This window comes from Rousettus aegyptiacus, unplaced genomic scaffold (genome assembly GCF_014176215.1).
Source record: "Rousettus aegyptiacus isolate mRouAeg1 unplaced genomic scaffold, mRouAeg1.p scaffold_m13_p_10, whole genome shotgun sequence".
Classification (NCBI taxonomy): Eukaryota; Metazoa; Chordata; class Mammalia; order Chiroptera; family Pteropodidae; genus Rousettus; species Rousettus aegyptiacus.
The window spans coordinates 89,000,351-89,018,302 of NW_023416285.1; the positions used below are offsets into that span (position 1 = coordinate 89,000,351).

The window sequence follows — 17,952 nt, forward strand, 5'->3', positions numbered from 1 at the left end:
GCTTATCAAATCAAGAGAAATAATTATTTACTTCTGATGAGATTTCATTGATAGGAAAGCAAGACATAGATGGCCCAAAACAATATAATTCCCTCAGTTAAAAATAAATTTATTTCAGCTGAAACTTACTGGATTTCATTCGTAACCAATGTCACCATAAAAAAATAATTATAACAAATAAATTAAAAATAAAAAATTTTAATCTATTTATATGTACATATTTGGGTAACAAAATTTGGGAGATGATTTTGTTGAGAAAACCTTAGAAAATAAAATTATTTGGTAGCACCAGAGAAATTAGCTTAAAATCTTAGAAGCCCTAGGCATATGGATTAAGCATACAGCTCACTGTAGAAGACAAGATTAATTTGGTTAAGTGTGAAAAGCGGCACTGAGATAGAAAAAAAAATGAAAGAAACTTTGATACAGAGAAAGTAATCGTGAATAAAGAAAATTTTAAGGACAATAACCTCTCTAAGATTGCACCACAGACCGTTACCCTGTTTAGCTTAAACAATGACTAACACTTCATTGGCAGTGCCTTTTTCAACACCGCCTTGTCTTTTTTTCTACGGATGCATATTTTTCCAATTATTGGAGCACGTGCTAAAACAGACACTCAGCTGGCAGAGCATCTGAAAAGATGGGTTTTAAGCTAAACTCAATTTAATACGTTAATAATTTAGGGAATATGTCGTATTATCCAGAAGACTGCAGTGAAATAGAACCCACAATGACAGTCTGGGAAACATCTATCAGTATGCAAACAGTATGGGAGCTCACTGTCTCCACCGACTTTTATAATTTTTATTCATTGTTTCTGAGTCATGGCCCCATCAGCCAAGGCTTGCGGGAAAAGGGATTTGCTTCTAATGGACTATGGCTGCCCAGCTGTCATCTAGTAACCCAAGGTGACCTTCACGTGACCCTACCTTGAGCTATCTGGACAAAGGTGTCTTGAGCAAGTTTCTACATCAGTAACCCCAAGATTCCTGTGAGTACCTTGACTTGCTAGACTGTGATATGATTTTATTTTCTTAAATCAATTAACTATCAGCTGAATTTTATTAATAATTCTAATGTCTTAATCTATACTAAGATGGTCTGTATATTTCCAAATAAACCCCTATTCCCAAGCACCTCTAAAACCACGAACTGATGTGGATTTATTGAACATCACCTGGATAACATCTACTGGAACCTTGTTTTACCTCCTAGCTCTGGAGAAGTCTGCTGTTTGTTGCTGTCTCAAAGTCCTGCAACAAATCCCCAAAGCCTACATCCCTCAGGGGAATGGCTGTATATAGGATAAACCTGGCCTTCCTATAGTAGCTCGAAATTAGTGGGAGGCAACAAAAAATACCTGATTTGCTTTGTGTTGGTCTTTTATAAAATCCTCTCTTCTCTTGGTCCAATACATTCCCTTCCATAGAAATTACGCTTCTAGCCCAGACTGGCTATTCCATATTGAACAGTTCATCAGGCTCTGTTGCTGCTAATGGGAGTTTTACACCCAACTTGTTTATCACCCATCAACTTTGAGATTAAGCCACCTCATTCAGATACGCCTTAGTAATTCAAGTTCATTAACCTTGCCTGACTGTCTCAGAAGGCACGCCATAGCCATGTGCTTCTGAAGGGATTGAATAACAGAGCTCCTGAGAGTAGGACTTTTAGGGAATAATATTATTACGCAACAGATAAGTACACTTTTGTATTTGGCTGAATCTCACCTTCTCTAGAAAAGATATGACTTACAAGAGGGGAAAAAAAAAAAACAAAAAGACCCAATGCTGAATTCGTTGGTGTTATTGTTTGTTTATTTGTTTGGACAGACTTGATTGCATTAGGAGAAAATGGATGGGTCAGCCTAGGACTATATAAAATAATAGCAGAATATCACATTGTCACTTAAAGAGCACTGAATGGCCATGTGCCCCTACTTAGCAGAGCCTTCAATTAGGCCTAATAATCAGGGGCTAAAGCAGAACAATGGAGCATTATCTCCAGGATACCCGTGTGGCATTACTGCAGATTTGTTTATCAGTTTCATTAACTAAAATCTTGCGCTCTAAGAACAGAGCAAAAAAAAAAAGAGAGAGAGAGAGAGATGTAGAGAGAAGGAGGGGAAGAAGAAATGCGAGCTACGACTAGGGCCAGATAGCCTGAGAGAGACGGGGCACCCAGAGCGGCAGGTGTTGAAGGCAAAGCATGCAAAGCACGAGAAGAAAGGCTGCTGCGATCTGCGTTTGTGTTGTCCATTATGTTTGTTGGTCTAAATGCAACTAGTCACTAGTATCCACCCAAGGAGAGCTCTGTACCCCTTCCCAATCAATAAAAGCAGCATTTCTAAAGGGGGAGCCTGGGCGTAGCATGTTTTGGTTTAGTTTTGTTTTAATTCCTTAGCTAAAGCACAGTCCACATATTTAGCGATGATGACTCACCTTGAAACACAAGCTTGTTTTAGCGGTGGTGCCCCAATCCTCTGGACATTTGGGTTCGGGCGTTGTTGTGGGCTCTGGTGGGCGAGTTACTCCTTCTGCCCAGTGTTTGCACACAAATTTTGCCTTTTCTTCACATTTCAAAACATCCCACAGGCCCCCTGCAACCCCAGTTCTCATGGCAACACACCCTGATTTTCGCCCTGCATTAAATAAATACATAGAGTTCACTCAACAGGTGCTGCTGAAGGCTGGCGATGCTCACAGGAACGCATTCAAACCTGGGGGTCACATTGTGTGGTCAAATCTACACACGATGGTAAAGTCCTGTTTAAACCATTATCCGTCTTTGATTTGTGTAGCCTATGTCCTCAGCCAAATTATGATCCCAAATATCAGAGTTTTGATAACATTTTGCATTTCTAACATCTGGCAGAGGGTCTACCATATAGGTATTAAATGAGGCAATAATTTTAGTATAATAAAAATTACCATAATGGAAAAAATAGTGGTTGAACATTTCTTTAAAAAAAAAATTAATATTCTTTTTTCCTCCCTCCTAGGGTGCATATAGGTCCCCCAAAGCAGAAGTTCTTCACAGACTCCAATAAGTGAGATAGATAGACGTGAACTAAAGATTTTAGTTTAGATAATCACTCTGAACCTACTGACTCATCTTAAAATGCCAATAGCTCTACCTATTTACAGGACTGTAATAAATTTTTTCATGGGCAGAAAAGTACATAAAATAAAATAAGGACTCTACTAAGCTTAATAGTTTATAATTCTGTTTTACAGTCATGATTATTTCCAAATAGTAATTAATTAAGATGGAGCTTTGAAAACATTAAGATTCCTTGCTGCTAAGATGAGGTCATCTTTTATTATTATTCCTTTAAAGGACAGTAGGTGTTTAGAGTAACTCTCAAAGTTCTGAGGAGGTACATTTTTTCCAAAATATTTTCATTACGATCCTTGATGTCTTCTCATTCCTGTTTCTTCCCTTCGTACTTCCTAAGGATACTTTCTGATTAATCTCTCAGACTCCTACTACTGAATGACCACAAACAAAATGAAGGAGTTTGTCCTACAGAGTAAGAATCATCACTCCTACCAATGTTTTTTTTTAAAGTGTGCACTTAGCTCTAAATATATTGCCTAGTCATTTAAAAATGAACTGAAATTTTACTGTTTTTCAGGACATTCAATAATTAAATAAGAATTGTACCATCAAAAGTACTGGTCTGTTTTCATTATCGAGAGCTGAGAATACAAATTAAAAGAACTCCTGAAGATTTAGATTTGTTAGGTGAAGTAGCAAATTCATACACTTGAGTTATTATCCTTTCTTTAGCTTTTTGCCCAAATACAATGAAGCATTTGCTATAATGAATGTTGAATTTCCTGGCGGTTGTCATACTGAATAATATCATACGCTACGATACCGTGTATAAAGAAGGCAAAGAATCTTTCAGAGGCTATTTCAGAAACGACTTACTAAGGAAGCAAATAAAAATTTATAGGGAGACATGGTGATGTTAATGCAAATAGCACAGATTTGGGAATTACACAGATTAGTCTAAATCCATAGTCGGAAACTTTCCACTTACAGAAATATTTCTGATTCCTTGTTTCCACATATTTAAAATGAAGATATTTAAACTTACCTTGCAGACTTCTTATAAGGATAAAATAAAATCTAGCACATAGAAAAGACTAAACAAGGCAGCATATACATGATGAAATAATGAGTTGCACATAAGCACTGTCTCTCGCTCCGCTAACTCAAGCACAGTAATATTTCCATTCATAGCTGCGCTGAAAAGCTTTATATCCCTTTAGTATATAGTTTGAAGCTTTAAGAAATAAGTTAACCATCTGGAACACTTGGAACCAGATTAGATTTCATAAATACTTTTTAAATAGAGTAGTACCAGATAACCTGGTATTTTCTCTTCCTTGTTTTAAAGACCACTGCAAACTCATTGGAAATCTTTGGTAAAAAGAAAAACAAAAAACCAAGAGAATGGAATATAAAATATCGAAAGCACAGTTCATTGACACAGTCTCTTTGGCAAGGTGCATAGAGGAGTAACAGGCTTTGCCTGATGGACGTCCAAGGTGAATGGTGTCCACAGACCCAACCACTGCACACACCTGGCATGCCTGAGTTCCAGTGAGTGAACTGAACCTCTTCCTCAATGGTCCACTGAAAGGTCCCTCTGTTTTGTACATCTGAAAGTCCGGTCCAAAAATATCTTTCAGGCCTCAATCCAACCCAACTAGTCAGAAAGGCTTGTTCATACCTTAAAAACAACAATAATAAATAAAATAAAATAAAATAAATTTTAGAAATATTGATGTAAACTTTTCTAATTATCAAATGAGAAGTATCTCATTTCTACGTTTGAGCTATGATATGGTGGTTAACTCAAACAGACTGTGTTATATTTATGTGTCTTTTATATTACACAAATTTTCACTAAGGAAATGTGATCTTATGAAGAAAAAATACCTTATGAGTGAATAAAATCATTCAAATATACTCAAACCATCTCTCTCTAGTAGTAGCCTCACCAGCTCCTCTACTCCTTAAAATGTAATAAAATTCTGAAAATGAAAAGGAAAAAAACTATAGCATTTTAAAATACATTGTTTAAAAATCAGTCTGTTTTCCAAATATTTCAAATGCTCTACACAATTTTTGGCTAAGTAAGTTGAAAGGCTGTCATATTATAAAAGATAATACAAATCTGTGTGAATTTTCCTCTCAATTTTATTCTCATATCTCAGCTCAGAAACAAAGATGAAAACCATCAAGAAATGTACAGAAACAGAGATTCAACCTCTAGAGAGAACTGGGGACAGAATCACAAGTTAAACATTTTTTCTCCCTTTGGGTCTCAACTCTGTATTTGGCATAATCTGGTAATAATACAGTTTTGTTAGTAAAGGAACCGAGCTTGTCGTAATTGACAAACATCAGACAATGAAGCAGCAACATGGACAAAAATCTCTCTATAGAGCAGAAGCATAGTGGTGTGCAAAATTTCTAAAACGAAGTGAGGTGTGGATGACTCCAGAGAGGTAAATGCAGAGAAAGCTACAATAACGCAACATTTGCTTGATCCTAGTCTGAATAATTTCATTCCCCAAACTGAGAAAACAAAATTAAAAGTTCCAAATGCAATTTTTCTTAAAAGTCTAAAAACCAAATTGAACCATAGAGTTAGTGAGCTCCTGACTATAAATACCATAGAAAACACAGAGAGAAAAAGCAAACCTAAAATATAAAATACAGGGAAATCTCTGCTCCAATAGACCAAAAGATCAATGACAGTACATATAAGAACACAATTCCTTGTCATAAGATAAAAAGTTATCTATGTTTTGATTTTCAGATGCTAGCATTATATCAGGGTCCTACAATATATTAGATATTTAATTGTTCATGAAAGAGGCTGTGCGTTGAAATATAAGTTCTTTTATAAAGACCATACAAATTCTATGATATCTTTCATTTTATAAAGGATTGTTAAAACCAATAGCATTCTGTACATTGTACTGGCTCTGCCTTGAAAAGCCAATAAATATAACTAATTGTACTAAAACTTGATAATGTTTTACCTTTTTACTGCAAATGGAACGGACATTTAAATTTTCTTTTGAGTTTCTCCTGAGCCTATTCCAGCACTTTGCAAAGAGTAGAGGGAAAATAAATAAATACTAAAATTTTTTTAAAGAATGAGACTCAGTCTACAGCCATGCTACCCTGAACAAGCCTGATCTCATCTGATCTCAGAAGCAAAGCAGGATTGGGACTGGTTAGTACTTGGATGGGAGACCACCTAGGAAGATCAGGTGCTGTAGGCATAAAAAAAAAAAAAAAAAAAAAAAAAAAAAAATTCTAAATAGGGATTGTAAGCTGACAAGATATTTGCAATCTGTGAGGTCAACTAAGGGTTGCCTCACCTAAAAATATATAAATAAATAAAAATAAGAAAATAAAAGAAAAAAAACAAAAGGATGAGACTCTGCAGGTCAAATTTTTACACAAAATCCACTATGATCATCTGATTTTCTTGACCTATCGGTCTAGTAAACCTAGCAAAGAATAGGGGAAAAAAAAATGGAAGAATGGGAAAAATAAGATATTTAGTAAAGCTCTGTCCTCTTTTTTGGTGGGAAAAAATAGTAAAGATAGAAAGTGGGAATTCTGAGCTGAAAACCTTTACTTACTTTTTCTGCTTCAAAAAATTGACATAGAAAAAAGTTAGGCCTATAAACTATATTTACTAGGTTATTAGTAAATAGTTCAGAATATTGCTTTATAATACTAAAAGTAAAAAATATTTTACAGTGTTTGTAATGAAGAATTCAGATAATGTGATTTTTAATGTTTCTGCTTTTACAAACCATGTGTCATAATTGCATGAAATGTACTCAGAAATTTAGAACACATTGATACTTAGGTTTTTCTGAAAACTTTTCATTACTTGACATTTTAAATCATTGCATACCTGTCTTCTATAGTTGTTAGGTAAGCCTTCTCATTCACACAGGTTTGGTTTGCTTCTGTAAATGTTGAAAGCGTGTGTCCAATCATGTAGCAGTAGAAGCCATGTCTCTTCCAGCCCTGTTTAATGTTATCAAGCAGATTAACAGACAGACTTGTTAGATAATATTATTTTAATAATCTTTGTATCATAAAAACAAGTTGATAGACAAGAGAAGTGTCTAAAGAACTCAAATCTGGATAATTTGAAATGCAATGAAAATCATTTATATGAATAAAGAAAACAGTAGTGAACCATTCCTTGTAAGACAAACCATGATACAAAATGGGTGGGGGGCAGTCATTCTCTCCACTTCTGAGGCATCCTCCAACAAAATGATTTGTGAAATATTTACTGGGGAAACTGAATAGAACAGCTAAGATTTTGGTTTTAGAATAGGTAGACACAGGAAATATTTGCAGAATAGCAAGGCTTATTGCCTATTGAGGCCAACAGTAGGTGATGAGTATAAAGCTATATTGTCTGGTCATAGGAGAGTACTTATCAAACTTATGGCAACATGATTTGGCATGGTTCCCCTCCCATACTTCAAACACACAGAAATGCTAAATAAAAGCATAACAATAAGACAAAATATTCATACTAGAGTGTGAGAGAAAAAAAAAAGGGAAAATCTCCAGGTATCAAAAATAAGTAGACAACTGAAAGCTGGAATGGAAAATGTACCAACTGAGACTGCAGTTGCTCAGGGTATATCAGACCTAGATTAAGGTCCTGAGGTCCAGGGGCTGGGGCATTAATGTTCATGCAGATCAGGCAGTTGGCCAACAGACTACCTGAGGCAGGGAGACAGAACGGAAATCCTTGCATAAAGATAATACTCATTAAAGGCAACCCCCCACTGTGGAAGGAGAGCAAGGAAACTCTACCCACAGAATCAGGAAATGACAGGAATTCTGTTCATCTGCCTGGGTATGGGGAAAAAATTCTTTTGTTTGAAAATCAATACCAAATCTGGGCCACAGATGGGTGCCGGTCCCAACTTTACACTATCCACTATCTGCGTTGTATGAGAATTCACAGCCATAAAAAGAGAGAGAGAGAGAGAGAGAGAGAGAGAGAGAGAGAGACAGAGAGAGAGAGAGAGAGAAAGGGAAAATTTTAGTTTATAAAAGGAAGATCTCTGGCATTTAGTGAAGTAAAATGCAAAACCACACAACATTTCCGCAACACAGGTTGTGTAAGTGTATGACATTTGAGGGTTGGGGTGGGGATCAGCTGGGAACTAATTCGCAATCAAAAATTATAAACCATATGAAAAAAATGTCTTATTTTAAGTGAGAGTTAACAATCTGACATAATAAAACAGTCAGGGAAAATATTATAAAAATGAGCACATTTGAGATTGTTTAAGTGACAAAAGACGAAATAGAATCAATGATGAAAATTCAAAATGCTATGAACAAGAGGATATTAACACACACACACAAAACAGAATTTCAAGAAAAGAAAAAATATGAAGTTAAAAACTTAATGGCCAGATTAAATGTAGAAAGTAAGGTTTCAGAGAGATTAGTAAACTGATGAATGTAGCAGAGGAATGAAAATATGAAAGGAGGTTACAAAAACATGTTGATTGAAAATTGAATGAGAGTATCAATCTGAGATAAATTTTAGAAGTACCAAATAAAATTATTGACTGATAATTTTAAGAATTGAAAGATAATAGTCCTCAAAACGAAGAGGCATATTGAGTACCAAACGGAATCAATAAAACTAATCCAACTCTCAACACATTGTACTAAGCCTGCAGAATGACAAAGACAATGAGAAGATCTTAAAATCAATCAGAGAGAAAATATAGAGGCTCACTTTAAAAAAAAAAAAAGGATTACTCAAATAACAGGAATTTTAATGGCTAGCATAAAAGCCAGGAGAAAGTGACATAATACATAGTATTGTCAGAAAACAGCTGTCAATCTGGAATTCTGAAATGACCTACCTAAATTATTACACAGGGTGAGGATAAATTCAAGACATTTTTAAGGACAATATAGTGTTCCTCTCCCAGACTACCAGTGAAAGAACTCCTCAAAGATTTACTTTGGCAAGAAAGATTTTTAAGTCAGGAGGAATGAGTGAGCTACAAATAAGTGTACGCTGAGCAAAGAAGTCGATAAATGTCTTAGTAATCCAGGTCTAATTGCCTGTATGAATAGCAAAAATAACAAATTGGGGGTGAGAAGTTAAAGAATGGAATATGAATAAGATCTGTAGTTTAGTTACTGATATTGTACCCATGTCAATTACGTGGTTGAGATAGGTACTCTAGTTAGATAAGATGTTATTGCTGGAGGAAGCAGAGTAGATGATAAAGGGGGATTCTCTGTACTCTTTTTTTCCACTTGTTATGAGTCTAACATTATTTTTTTTTTTTTAATTTCTAATGTGGAATAGTAATCTCCATTTTGTTCAGGAAGCAGAGAGAGTGATTAACTTCAAGTCAGGAATGTATGTTAAAAATATGTTTAATTATTTAAAAAAACAGAAGTAGAATCTGTAATTCCCTAAAGAGTGGAGGAGAAAAACGGCATAAAGATATTGAACCAGTGGACTGCAGCAAATGAGAAAAAAGAAAATAGAATGACAAAATAAAGTGCAAAATAAATGGTAGACATTAATCCAAATACATCGGTAGGCAAAACAAATCTAAACTCATGTTTGCCCATTAAATCCAGAGTTCCTTGAATAAGATTAAAATTTAAAATGCATATATATATATAGAGTCACAGATTATTCTTAAAATATAATGACATAGAATGATTAAAAGCAATCAGTTGGAAAAGGAGGTTCTAGAGAAATACCAAGCAAAAGATAACTTTTGTGGCAATATTAATATTATTTAAAATGAACTTTATGGTTAAAAAAGTATGATTATAAATAAATTACATAAAGGACTGATTCATTAGGAAAATGTAACACTGATCAAAGTATATAGTGCAAAAATTAACAAAATTATAAGAATATTTTGTCAAGCAGATAAAATATTAGCAATACAGAATATCTGAATAATTGCTTTATTTTACCTAGTCAGCACACATACGCTCCTAAACCTGATTATCATAGATCATTCTTTCAAGTTCACATGGAATATTTATAAAAACTATGAACTATGCCATAAAGGAAATCTTAACAAAAAATGAAGACTTATATGATCTCAATGCAGTGAAATTAAAATAGTACTTACCATTTATTTAGAAACTAAAAAACCACCAAAACCTTCATCACTACCACTAAAACCTCATTGCTTCTCTCTTTCTCTCTCTCTCTCTCTCTCTCTCTCTCTCTCTCTCTCTCTCACACACACACACACACACACACACACACGCACACATCATAGGTCAAAGAAATTTTAACAGAAACTGAAAATATTTAGAATCGAATCATAATAAAAACACTACATTAAACTCGGTAGCTGTTCATGGTGTCAATGATATCTTTCATTTCCATAAGCATTTTAAAATACATTCATTTTGATGTCATATCCACTAATCTCATCATCTAAAGCTCCTAGCGGTATGTTCTATAATTTTGGATTTCAAACTCATCTGCGGGGTTCCTCGTCGGCCTGGAAAAGGAGACTGCTGTATAAAGAGCATTTACATTTGCACCTGGAATATTAGCAATTCAGGAGTACTTTATGTTAATTTCTTAACTCCGAATTTCCCACATAGGTGAGCAATAAATTGAAAACTGGATCCCAAACAGTAAGACAACAGAGCCGCAGTTCTAAATTCTCAAAAAGACCCGTACACCACCAACTGCCCAGATCCAGAAAAAAACCGTCTTATTGTTTTCCTTTGCTAGTCAGTGGATTTTTTTTTTCCTAGTCTTCTTGGCTCTTTGAGGAAGTCGCTGCCTAGAGCAGGTGCGTTTAAACTAGCCAAAATACTTAACGTCTCCAAATTTCAGTTTCCTCTTCTATCTAATTAGGAATATAATATTTATCCTTTAAAAGCAATGAGATCATAATAACTGTACTTGACAAACAGTTGCTTTTTCTTATTAAAATATTTTCCTATTACCATTTTAATGATTAAATTGCATTATATCAGATCTACAATCAGTAGACTATATATAGCATAACTTTCGTTGCATAGAAGTAATCAAATTAAAGGATTGTTTGTTACTTATAGAAAGTTACAATAAAATCCAGAATAATATAGAAAGTTACAATAATATAATTGTAATATATATTATGTTCCAATAATATATATTATTGCATATGATTAGGCAAAGAATATGCAAGTATCTTGGGATTGAAACTAGTAGTGAAAGCGTAGTAATTTGGTGACAGGAGACTGTGTTCTTGTCTTGCCTCTACATGACTCTAAGGAAGTTATTGCTCTCTTAACTGAAATTTCCAGAATGTAAAAATTGAAAGGGAAATTTGGTCATCATTAGGATCCTTCATTCCTCTAACAGCCTGTGATTTTCTGGATCTGTCCCATGTTTCTTTATGGTTGTTTTTTTTGTTGTTGTTGTTTTGTTTTGTTTTGTTTTTGTAGAGCATTAAATTGTTTCATGAATTCCCAGCCTGCTGGTGTTTGTTATAAGATGATTTGATCACAACAGGAGACCCGTGGAAAGAAAATTTGATTCTACTTTATTTTTACCCAAGAGAAGTGAAAAAGGAAAAAAAAAAAAAAGCAGAAGATGAGCAACTGAGCTCATTTTCAAACAGAATAATAAGCGTACACCCTGGATTTTGTAGTTCTTTATGCTTTTAGAAATTGTTTCACATTTACTTTAACCTCAAAGAAATGTTAAGACCTGCAGGGAAGTATTACTAACCATCATGCAGGTGAGGCTGACACACGGCAGGAGCATGTGGCTTTATTCAGTTTAAGGGAGGGACAGCTGGCCCCTACCAGCTAGAGTTCATATCTCCTGCCTCCCATTGCAATGACCTACTGAGAAGAACCCCCTCCAGAAGTAGGCTCCTCAGAAATACCAGAAATGATAAAAATAACTAAGGATCGTTTGCTATCTGCAACTTAAGGTTATCTACCAGAAATGTCCTTGGCGACCCACAGAGTCATAGATGACCAGTACCTCACAGATGACCCCTTGTCCCATGACCTGCCTTAATCCCATTACCCTCTCCGGGCTTCATTCGCTGTGTCATTTTATTCCCTGTCTTCTTTCCTCCCATTCCCATGACAATTCTGCGAGGAGCTACTGACCACATGCACTCCATGCTACCTGCTGAGAACACCTGAAGAAGTCTTTAGGGAGAACGATGAGACAAAACACTAACAATAAACCATTGAATGTTTGAACAGTTGAAATGTTTGGCTATAACAATAAATAATAAAGTACTTTCACAGGCAAAAAATTAAAGCCAAGTATATTATATAATATTTGCTGTCTGGAATCATTGTGTACATTCTATACTCACTTTCTGGCAGCCTGATTCTACTTCCACAATTCCTGAGCCTTGGGCTTGTGATTTCATCTTACAGATGTAACTAAGCGGATGCTCGCAGGCCCGATCTGCCCAGTACCCGTCCTGCAGAAAGCAAAGAGGAAAAACTTAATGACTATCAGTTTGACTTCAATGCTATTTTCTTGTAATTGTGCCTTCAGAAGAGAAACAAAGATTTGAGGTTATTAAGAAACAATGGTATCTATGAAAAGCAAAGGTAAATTGACATTTTTATAAGTAAACAACAAATCTGACTCTTGCTACAAAGACGTTAAAGGAGACTGTTGTCTCAATGTGTTGCTATCTTAGCTGCTCGAGCCACTATTTAGAGGGACCTAGAGAGAAATTAAAATTGCTTGCAAGCTCGTAAGTGAGACAGTGCCAATGGATATTTAGCACACAGCCTCTACAGTCAGCTGTTTTCAAGTTAACCGCATAGTACATGTAAAGTCAACCCGGAAAAACTCCCTCACCCAACACACCAAACTTGAACACATACCTGAAACTAGGCACCTCTCCTCCCGTTCCCACTTCCATTGCTCAGTGTCTTCCTGGATCTAAGACTCCACCTTTCACTCTTCTGCTTCTGATCCTATCCTCTCTCTCTTAGATATTTCACATTAAAATGACCTCTCTGCTTCTTCCCTTAACTACTAAACATCTTGAAAAATGTATTTCTGCATTGTCTGTCTCCTATTCCTCATCTGCTACTCCTTCCTTCTGCCGCAGTAATACTCATAAAGGGCAGATTTGGTCTCCCCACTTCCAGGCTAATACATGTTTTCTCAACCTCAAAGCAACAGTTTGGACCCATCTGTCTTTCTCTACCTCTACGCATTCAGCCATACAATCCTTTAGACTCTTTAGATATATGATGCTTTTTGGTTTTCTCTTCCCAGGACTCACTTCTGCCTATTCTTTTGATAGTTGACACCTACTCTCTTCTTAAGCTTTCAATTAATTGCAATAAAAGTAATTACGATGACAAAAATAGTAGCTAATACTTATTGAACAAGTTTGGGGCAAGCACTGTGCACATTATCTGTATAAATCCGCTAAATCCTTACACACACCATGTGAGCTAAGTACAATTATTTTCCCCATTTCGCAATGAGGAAATAATTCTCGCATCAAAACCTTGCTTCTTAAGTACCACATTCATCATCTATCAACAAAAGGTAATCTGATCTCTTCAGTTGTTAAAGTCATATTTAGGGTATGGAAGAAATCTGTTCATATTTGGCACTTCCATGCAACTTTAAAAAAAAAAAAAAGAAAAAGAAAAAACAGTGTAGCTCTCCTAGCAGAGACTGCGGGCCGTGGGACCAGAATAGATATAACTAGAGCTATATCTACCCAGAACAACCAGCTGAAAGTAGAACCAAAACTGAATTTATCGGTCAAGCCATATATATATATATATATATATATATATAGTGTGTGTGTGTGTGTGTGTGTAACTTAGAACCCAGCACAGGCACAACATATGAATATTAGTTATTGGTTAATTTTATCCTCGACTCCAAAGTCTCTGTCTGTTGCTTTTCTAGGCCTCTTGAAAATTTGACTTCACCAAACAGCCGTCAGTTTCAGATTCAAGAAAATGAACTGGAATTTTAGTTCAACCTTGATCTATGACAATTTTATCTAGATTAGAAACACTCTAAACCACCACATGTAATAAGTGGGAAAGATTCCCTGTGGCCTTGCTAGCGATCAGTCGTTAAAGTTGCCTCACCTTGCCTTTCATCACAACGCAGTCTTCCTGCCTGTTGTTTTCATGGCTTGGTTCTCCACGAAGCCATTTGGTAAATGTTACAGGGGTCCCATCACTCCATTGAAAGTACATTTGAATCCTGATGTCATTTAAGCCAATCCATAACTCATCATTTGGCTCTAAACAAGAAGAAAAACACGAAAGTGATTTACGCAGTTTTATTTTCACCATGAAATATGAGGGAAAAAAATGACAATTAAAGGTTAAAACAAAAACAACTAGGTCTACATATAAAATGTGATCATTTAGTTTTAAAATTCTATGAAGAGCTTTATCGATTTTATCAGTAGTTACAATTCTACAAATTCTAAATACCATAACTAAAATGGGACGAGATAGAAGGCCTGGGATTTCATGCCAGAAACAAAGAATTCCGAAATTTAAAAAATGAAAGAATAGCCCATTCGATATCTATTCAACTTGCATTCCTGGGAATTCCCTCATGAATGCCTGATTTATGGTCTTTAAGCAGTGAAATAAAATCAGTTGCCAAAAGATTTTAAAGATGATGTTGTAGTAGAAAATGAGGAAAATGTCACTGTATAGGAATTTCCCTAAACGGTTCAGTCTCTTCCTCCTAAAGTTGTCACTCAAGTTTGCTTTTGGAGAAGTCCCTGCCTGGCCCGGGGCCAGCCACAGCAGATGTTTCCAGAGCTGCAGACCGTGAATGACTTTGCCAGGACGACCCTTTTCCTTTCACTTAATTTGGCAGATCGTGATCTTTCCGAGCAGCCAATAGAGGCTTCAGAATGACCTGCTGTGCCTCTGCAGGATGTAGGTTTAAGACTAATGAAAATCTAACTCCCAAGTCTCACTATTAGAATGAAGTATTGAGTTTTCTATAAACATTTTTTTTCACTAAACTGTTTTCCCTTTCTACCTTTTGTAATTCCGAAACACAGTCTTGATCCCGCAGAAATACGTAAGATGTGAGTGTAAAATTGTTAGGCTGATTTTTATAAATCAGTCGTGGAAGCTGTCTTTGTCGATGTAGTCATAATTTATGTGGACAGGTCCCAATTTATACACTGTATTTCCATGATTAACATAAAAGGTATCTCAGCCAGGTTAAAAAAAAAAAAAAAAAAGAAAGGTATCTCGGCTAGGTAAAAAAAAAGATTTTGTAGGCTTTGGATTTAGAAATAATAATTTTAATTTTGTATTTTTCTTTACCTTTATCAATATTATTTTTATTTTTTAAAATAAATCCTTATCAATAATAAAAAAGGAATGTTTTCATAGTGAAAATTCACTAATTTTCAAACTAAGTTCAAAAGCAACCTCTGTCATCCAACTTCCCAAAATAACCATAGCAATAAACATATAAAGTTCTCTTGTTACTATATTATATTACATAAAGTGGAGCAAAATTTGCATATTATCCCTAGGGTATCTTAACTAATCTGTTTCCCACTCATTCATATGCAAACTTTACCACCTACTATAAGTATCACACTTGCATGTCATGATAACATCCAGATATATCCATTCTGTTTACATTATCATCGTCTAGTCTGAACTGTCCAGGATAGGTAAACAGACTAATCAAGAAACCGTTCGCAAGCTGCAGCAGTCTATTTTCAGGCCCTACTAAACTCAGCGAGGTACACAGAGAAGAGAGTCCATTTGACACAGGTGCCGGGAGTAGTAGTGTTTGGGGATCGTTTAAATCTTTTCCTGAAAATACTCTCATTTTCTCATCCATTGGTCAATTGCTTTTCCCTCCTCCCGACCCCCACACCCATCAACTGTCAGGCAGTCCGCGCGCAGTCAGGAAGCGGTCCCACCATCGCCACCATCCGTTTCCTCTCGTTGTGCTTGCTGGAAATGAACAGCTGCGAGTATTCAGGTCTCATCAGTGGAAGCAGAAAATGATAATCATTTAATCAGCAAGTACTGCAGAGGGCCCATTATCATTAGGTTTTTCCTCACTTCTCCTCTTTCAGGATAAGCATTCCCAACTCATCTTACCCACTTTTTTTTTTATATAAGCTTTTTTCAATTTTGAAAACTTAACCGTATTTTAGTTACTGCTCTATATAGTTCTTAAATGATGTACCTAAAATGGAGACACACATTTCTTTAAAAGGTTGAGGCCCACATCTAAATACTTTCTTTCACTGCTCACCATTCTAGCAGCAGCAACTAGGCTTAATAAAGAAAATAAAATCCAAAGTATGTGATAGTTCAGTTTGAGACCTTTCTTGTGAAGTAAAATATAGGCCTTAGAAAAGAAAATATCTACACACACAAATAATTGCAAAAACTGAAATGCTATTGACATTGACATGTATAAGGTTAGACTGCTCTGAATCCAGATTATATGCAGAAAAATATTTTTAAAACTATCCATTAATCAATTACATATTAAAAGGAAAACAAATGATCTCCTCGGGATGAAATTTCTTTAAAGTACTACACGATGTTTACATGTTAGGCACGATCAATATTTATTATTAAATTTATTAAATTGATAATGGAATTATTGATTCAAATTTATTCAATTTAACAATTATGATGAATTTTCCTGGAGATGGCAAAGGGTGGGGAAGACTCGGGTCACATATTACTAGGGTAAGTGCATACCGTATCCCAGCTGGGAGATGATGAAGTCAAACTCCTCAATGGTGTGGATACTCGCGAGGTCACCACCTTCCTTCCTGCATGCCGTCAAGGCATCTCTTTGGATTTTCTTCTCTCTGTGAATTTTGTAACAGTTACCTGTGTATGGCCACCACTGACTCGGACAGTTAGTTGGCACATCACTTTCTAAAAAAAAAATAATAATAATAGTTTGGAAAACATGTACAAAGAAGTGTTTTGCATGTTTTTAATTGTAACATTTTTCATCATTCTATATACAAAATGGTTCATAGTTATATGCAACAAAGGGAACATTTATTTTTCATTTTTCGGCATACATAGGTACAAAAGATAAACTAGACTGTGTTTACTTTCAGACCAAAGAGTATATGAATCCATCTTTCATCTTAAAATAAAGCTAGGGAAACCTCTTTAAAAAAAAAAAAATTTTCCTACAAGGGCAAATAGATTGTCTCATTTTATCTGCATTTCGTCATCAGCAAATCTGTACTAAGTATGTTATATAAATGCTAGAGACACAAAGTTTGACATGTGACATATCCCTTAAAGGATTTCAATTCCCTTCAGTTCTGCGGACATCAGGGAGACAGTCATTCCTCAGAGGAGGAACAAGACCCACTAACCAGGCAGGAGAAAGTGGTATTGAAACAAGGACTAGAATAAGTGGGGTGGGGGCAGCAAGGCCACTAAGGGGCCTCTGAAATCTTAGAGGTGTGAACTGCTACCTGCCCCTCGAAACTGACCCATTACCACTGACTTACTCCCAAGACATAAGATATGATATTGTGCAAATTGCAGAGATTAGATGCGTAAGTGTTTCAGGCAAAACCTGAATTTGCCACTGGAACCAAAATATTCATATATGTAAAACATTTTAAATAACATTAATACTAATATTATAGACCCATCCTCACTGTGTTCTGAACTAGAAAACGTTTGAGATAACGTGACTGAAAATTACAGCCGCCACATGATTATTATTAAATCAAATCAGTAACAGTGGCCAGCATCCTAGTTATTGCTTCTAATAGCTATGGTCAAATTTCATAACCTCAATTATACATTACAAAAATATGCTATAATGGTAATGAGCCAGGGAAATTGAGAGCGATGACATTGGCAGGC

At 35.5% G+C, this 17,952-nt stretch overlaps 1 protein-coding gene and 1 pseudogene across 1 annotated transcript in view; one reads left to right on the top strand and one right to left on the bottom strand.

Moving 5' to 3' along the window:
- MRC1 (mannose receptor C-type 1) overlaps positions 1 to 17,952 on the bottom strand; it is a 76,955-nt gene that overhangs the window by 31,236 nt on the left and 27,767 nt on the right. The window contains exons 7-12 of the mRNA XM_036228158.1: positions 16,810 to 16,992; positions 14,185 to 14,342; positions 12,420 to 12,530; positions 6,962 to 7,077; positions 4,599 to 4,747; positions 2,445 to 2,644 (exon numbers count right to left, since the gene is read on the bottom strand). Coding sequence (XP_036084051.1) covers positions 2,445 to 2,644; positions 4,599 to 4,747; positions 6,962 to 7,077; positions 12,420 to 12,530; positions 14,185 to 14,342; positions 16,810 to 16,992 — 917 coding nt within the window. The remainder of the gene's footprint in view (positions 1 to 2,444; positions 2,645 to 4,598; positions 4,748 to 6,961; positions 7,078 to 12,419; positions 12,531 to 14,184; positions 14,343 to 16,809; positions 16,993 to 17,952) is intronic.
- LOC118608850 lies at positions 6,196 to 6,314 on the top strand (annotated as a pseudogene).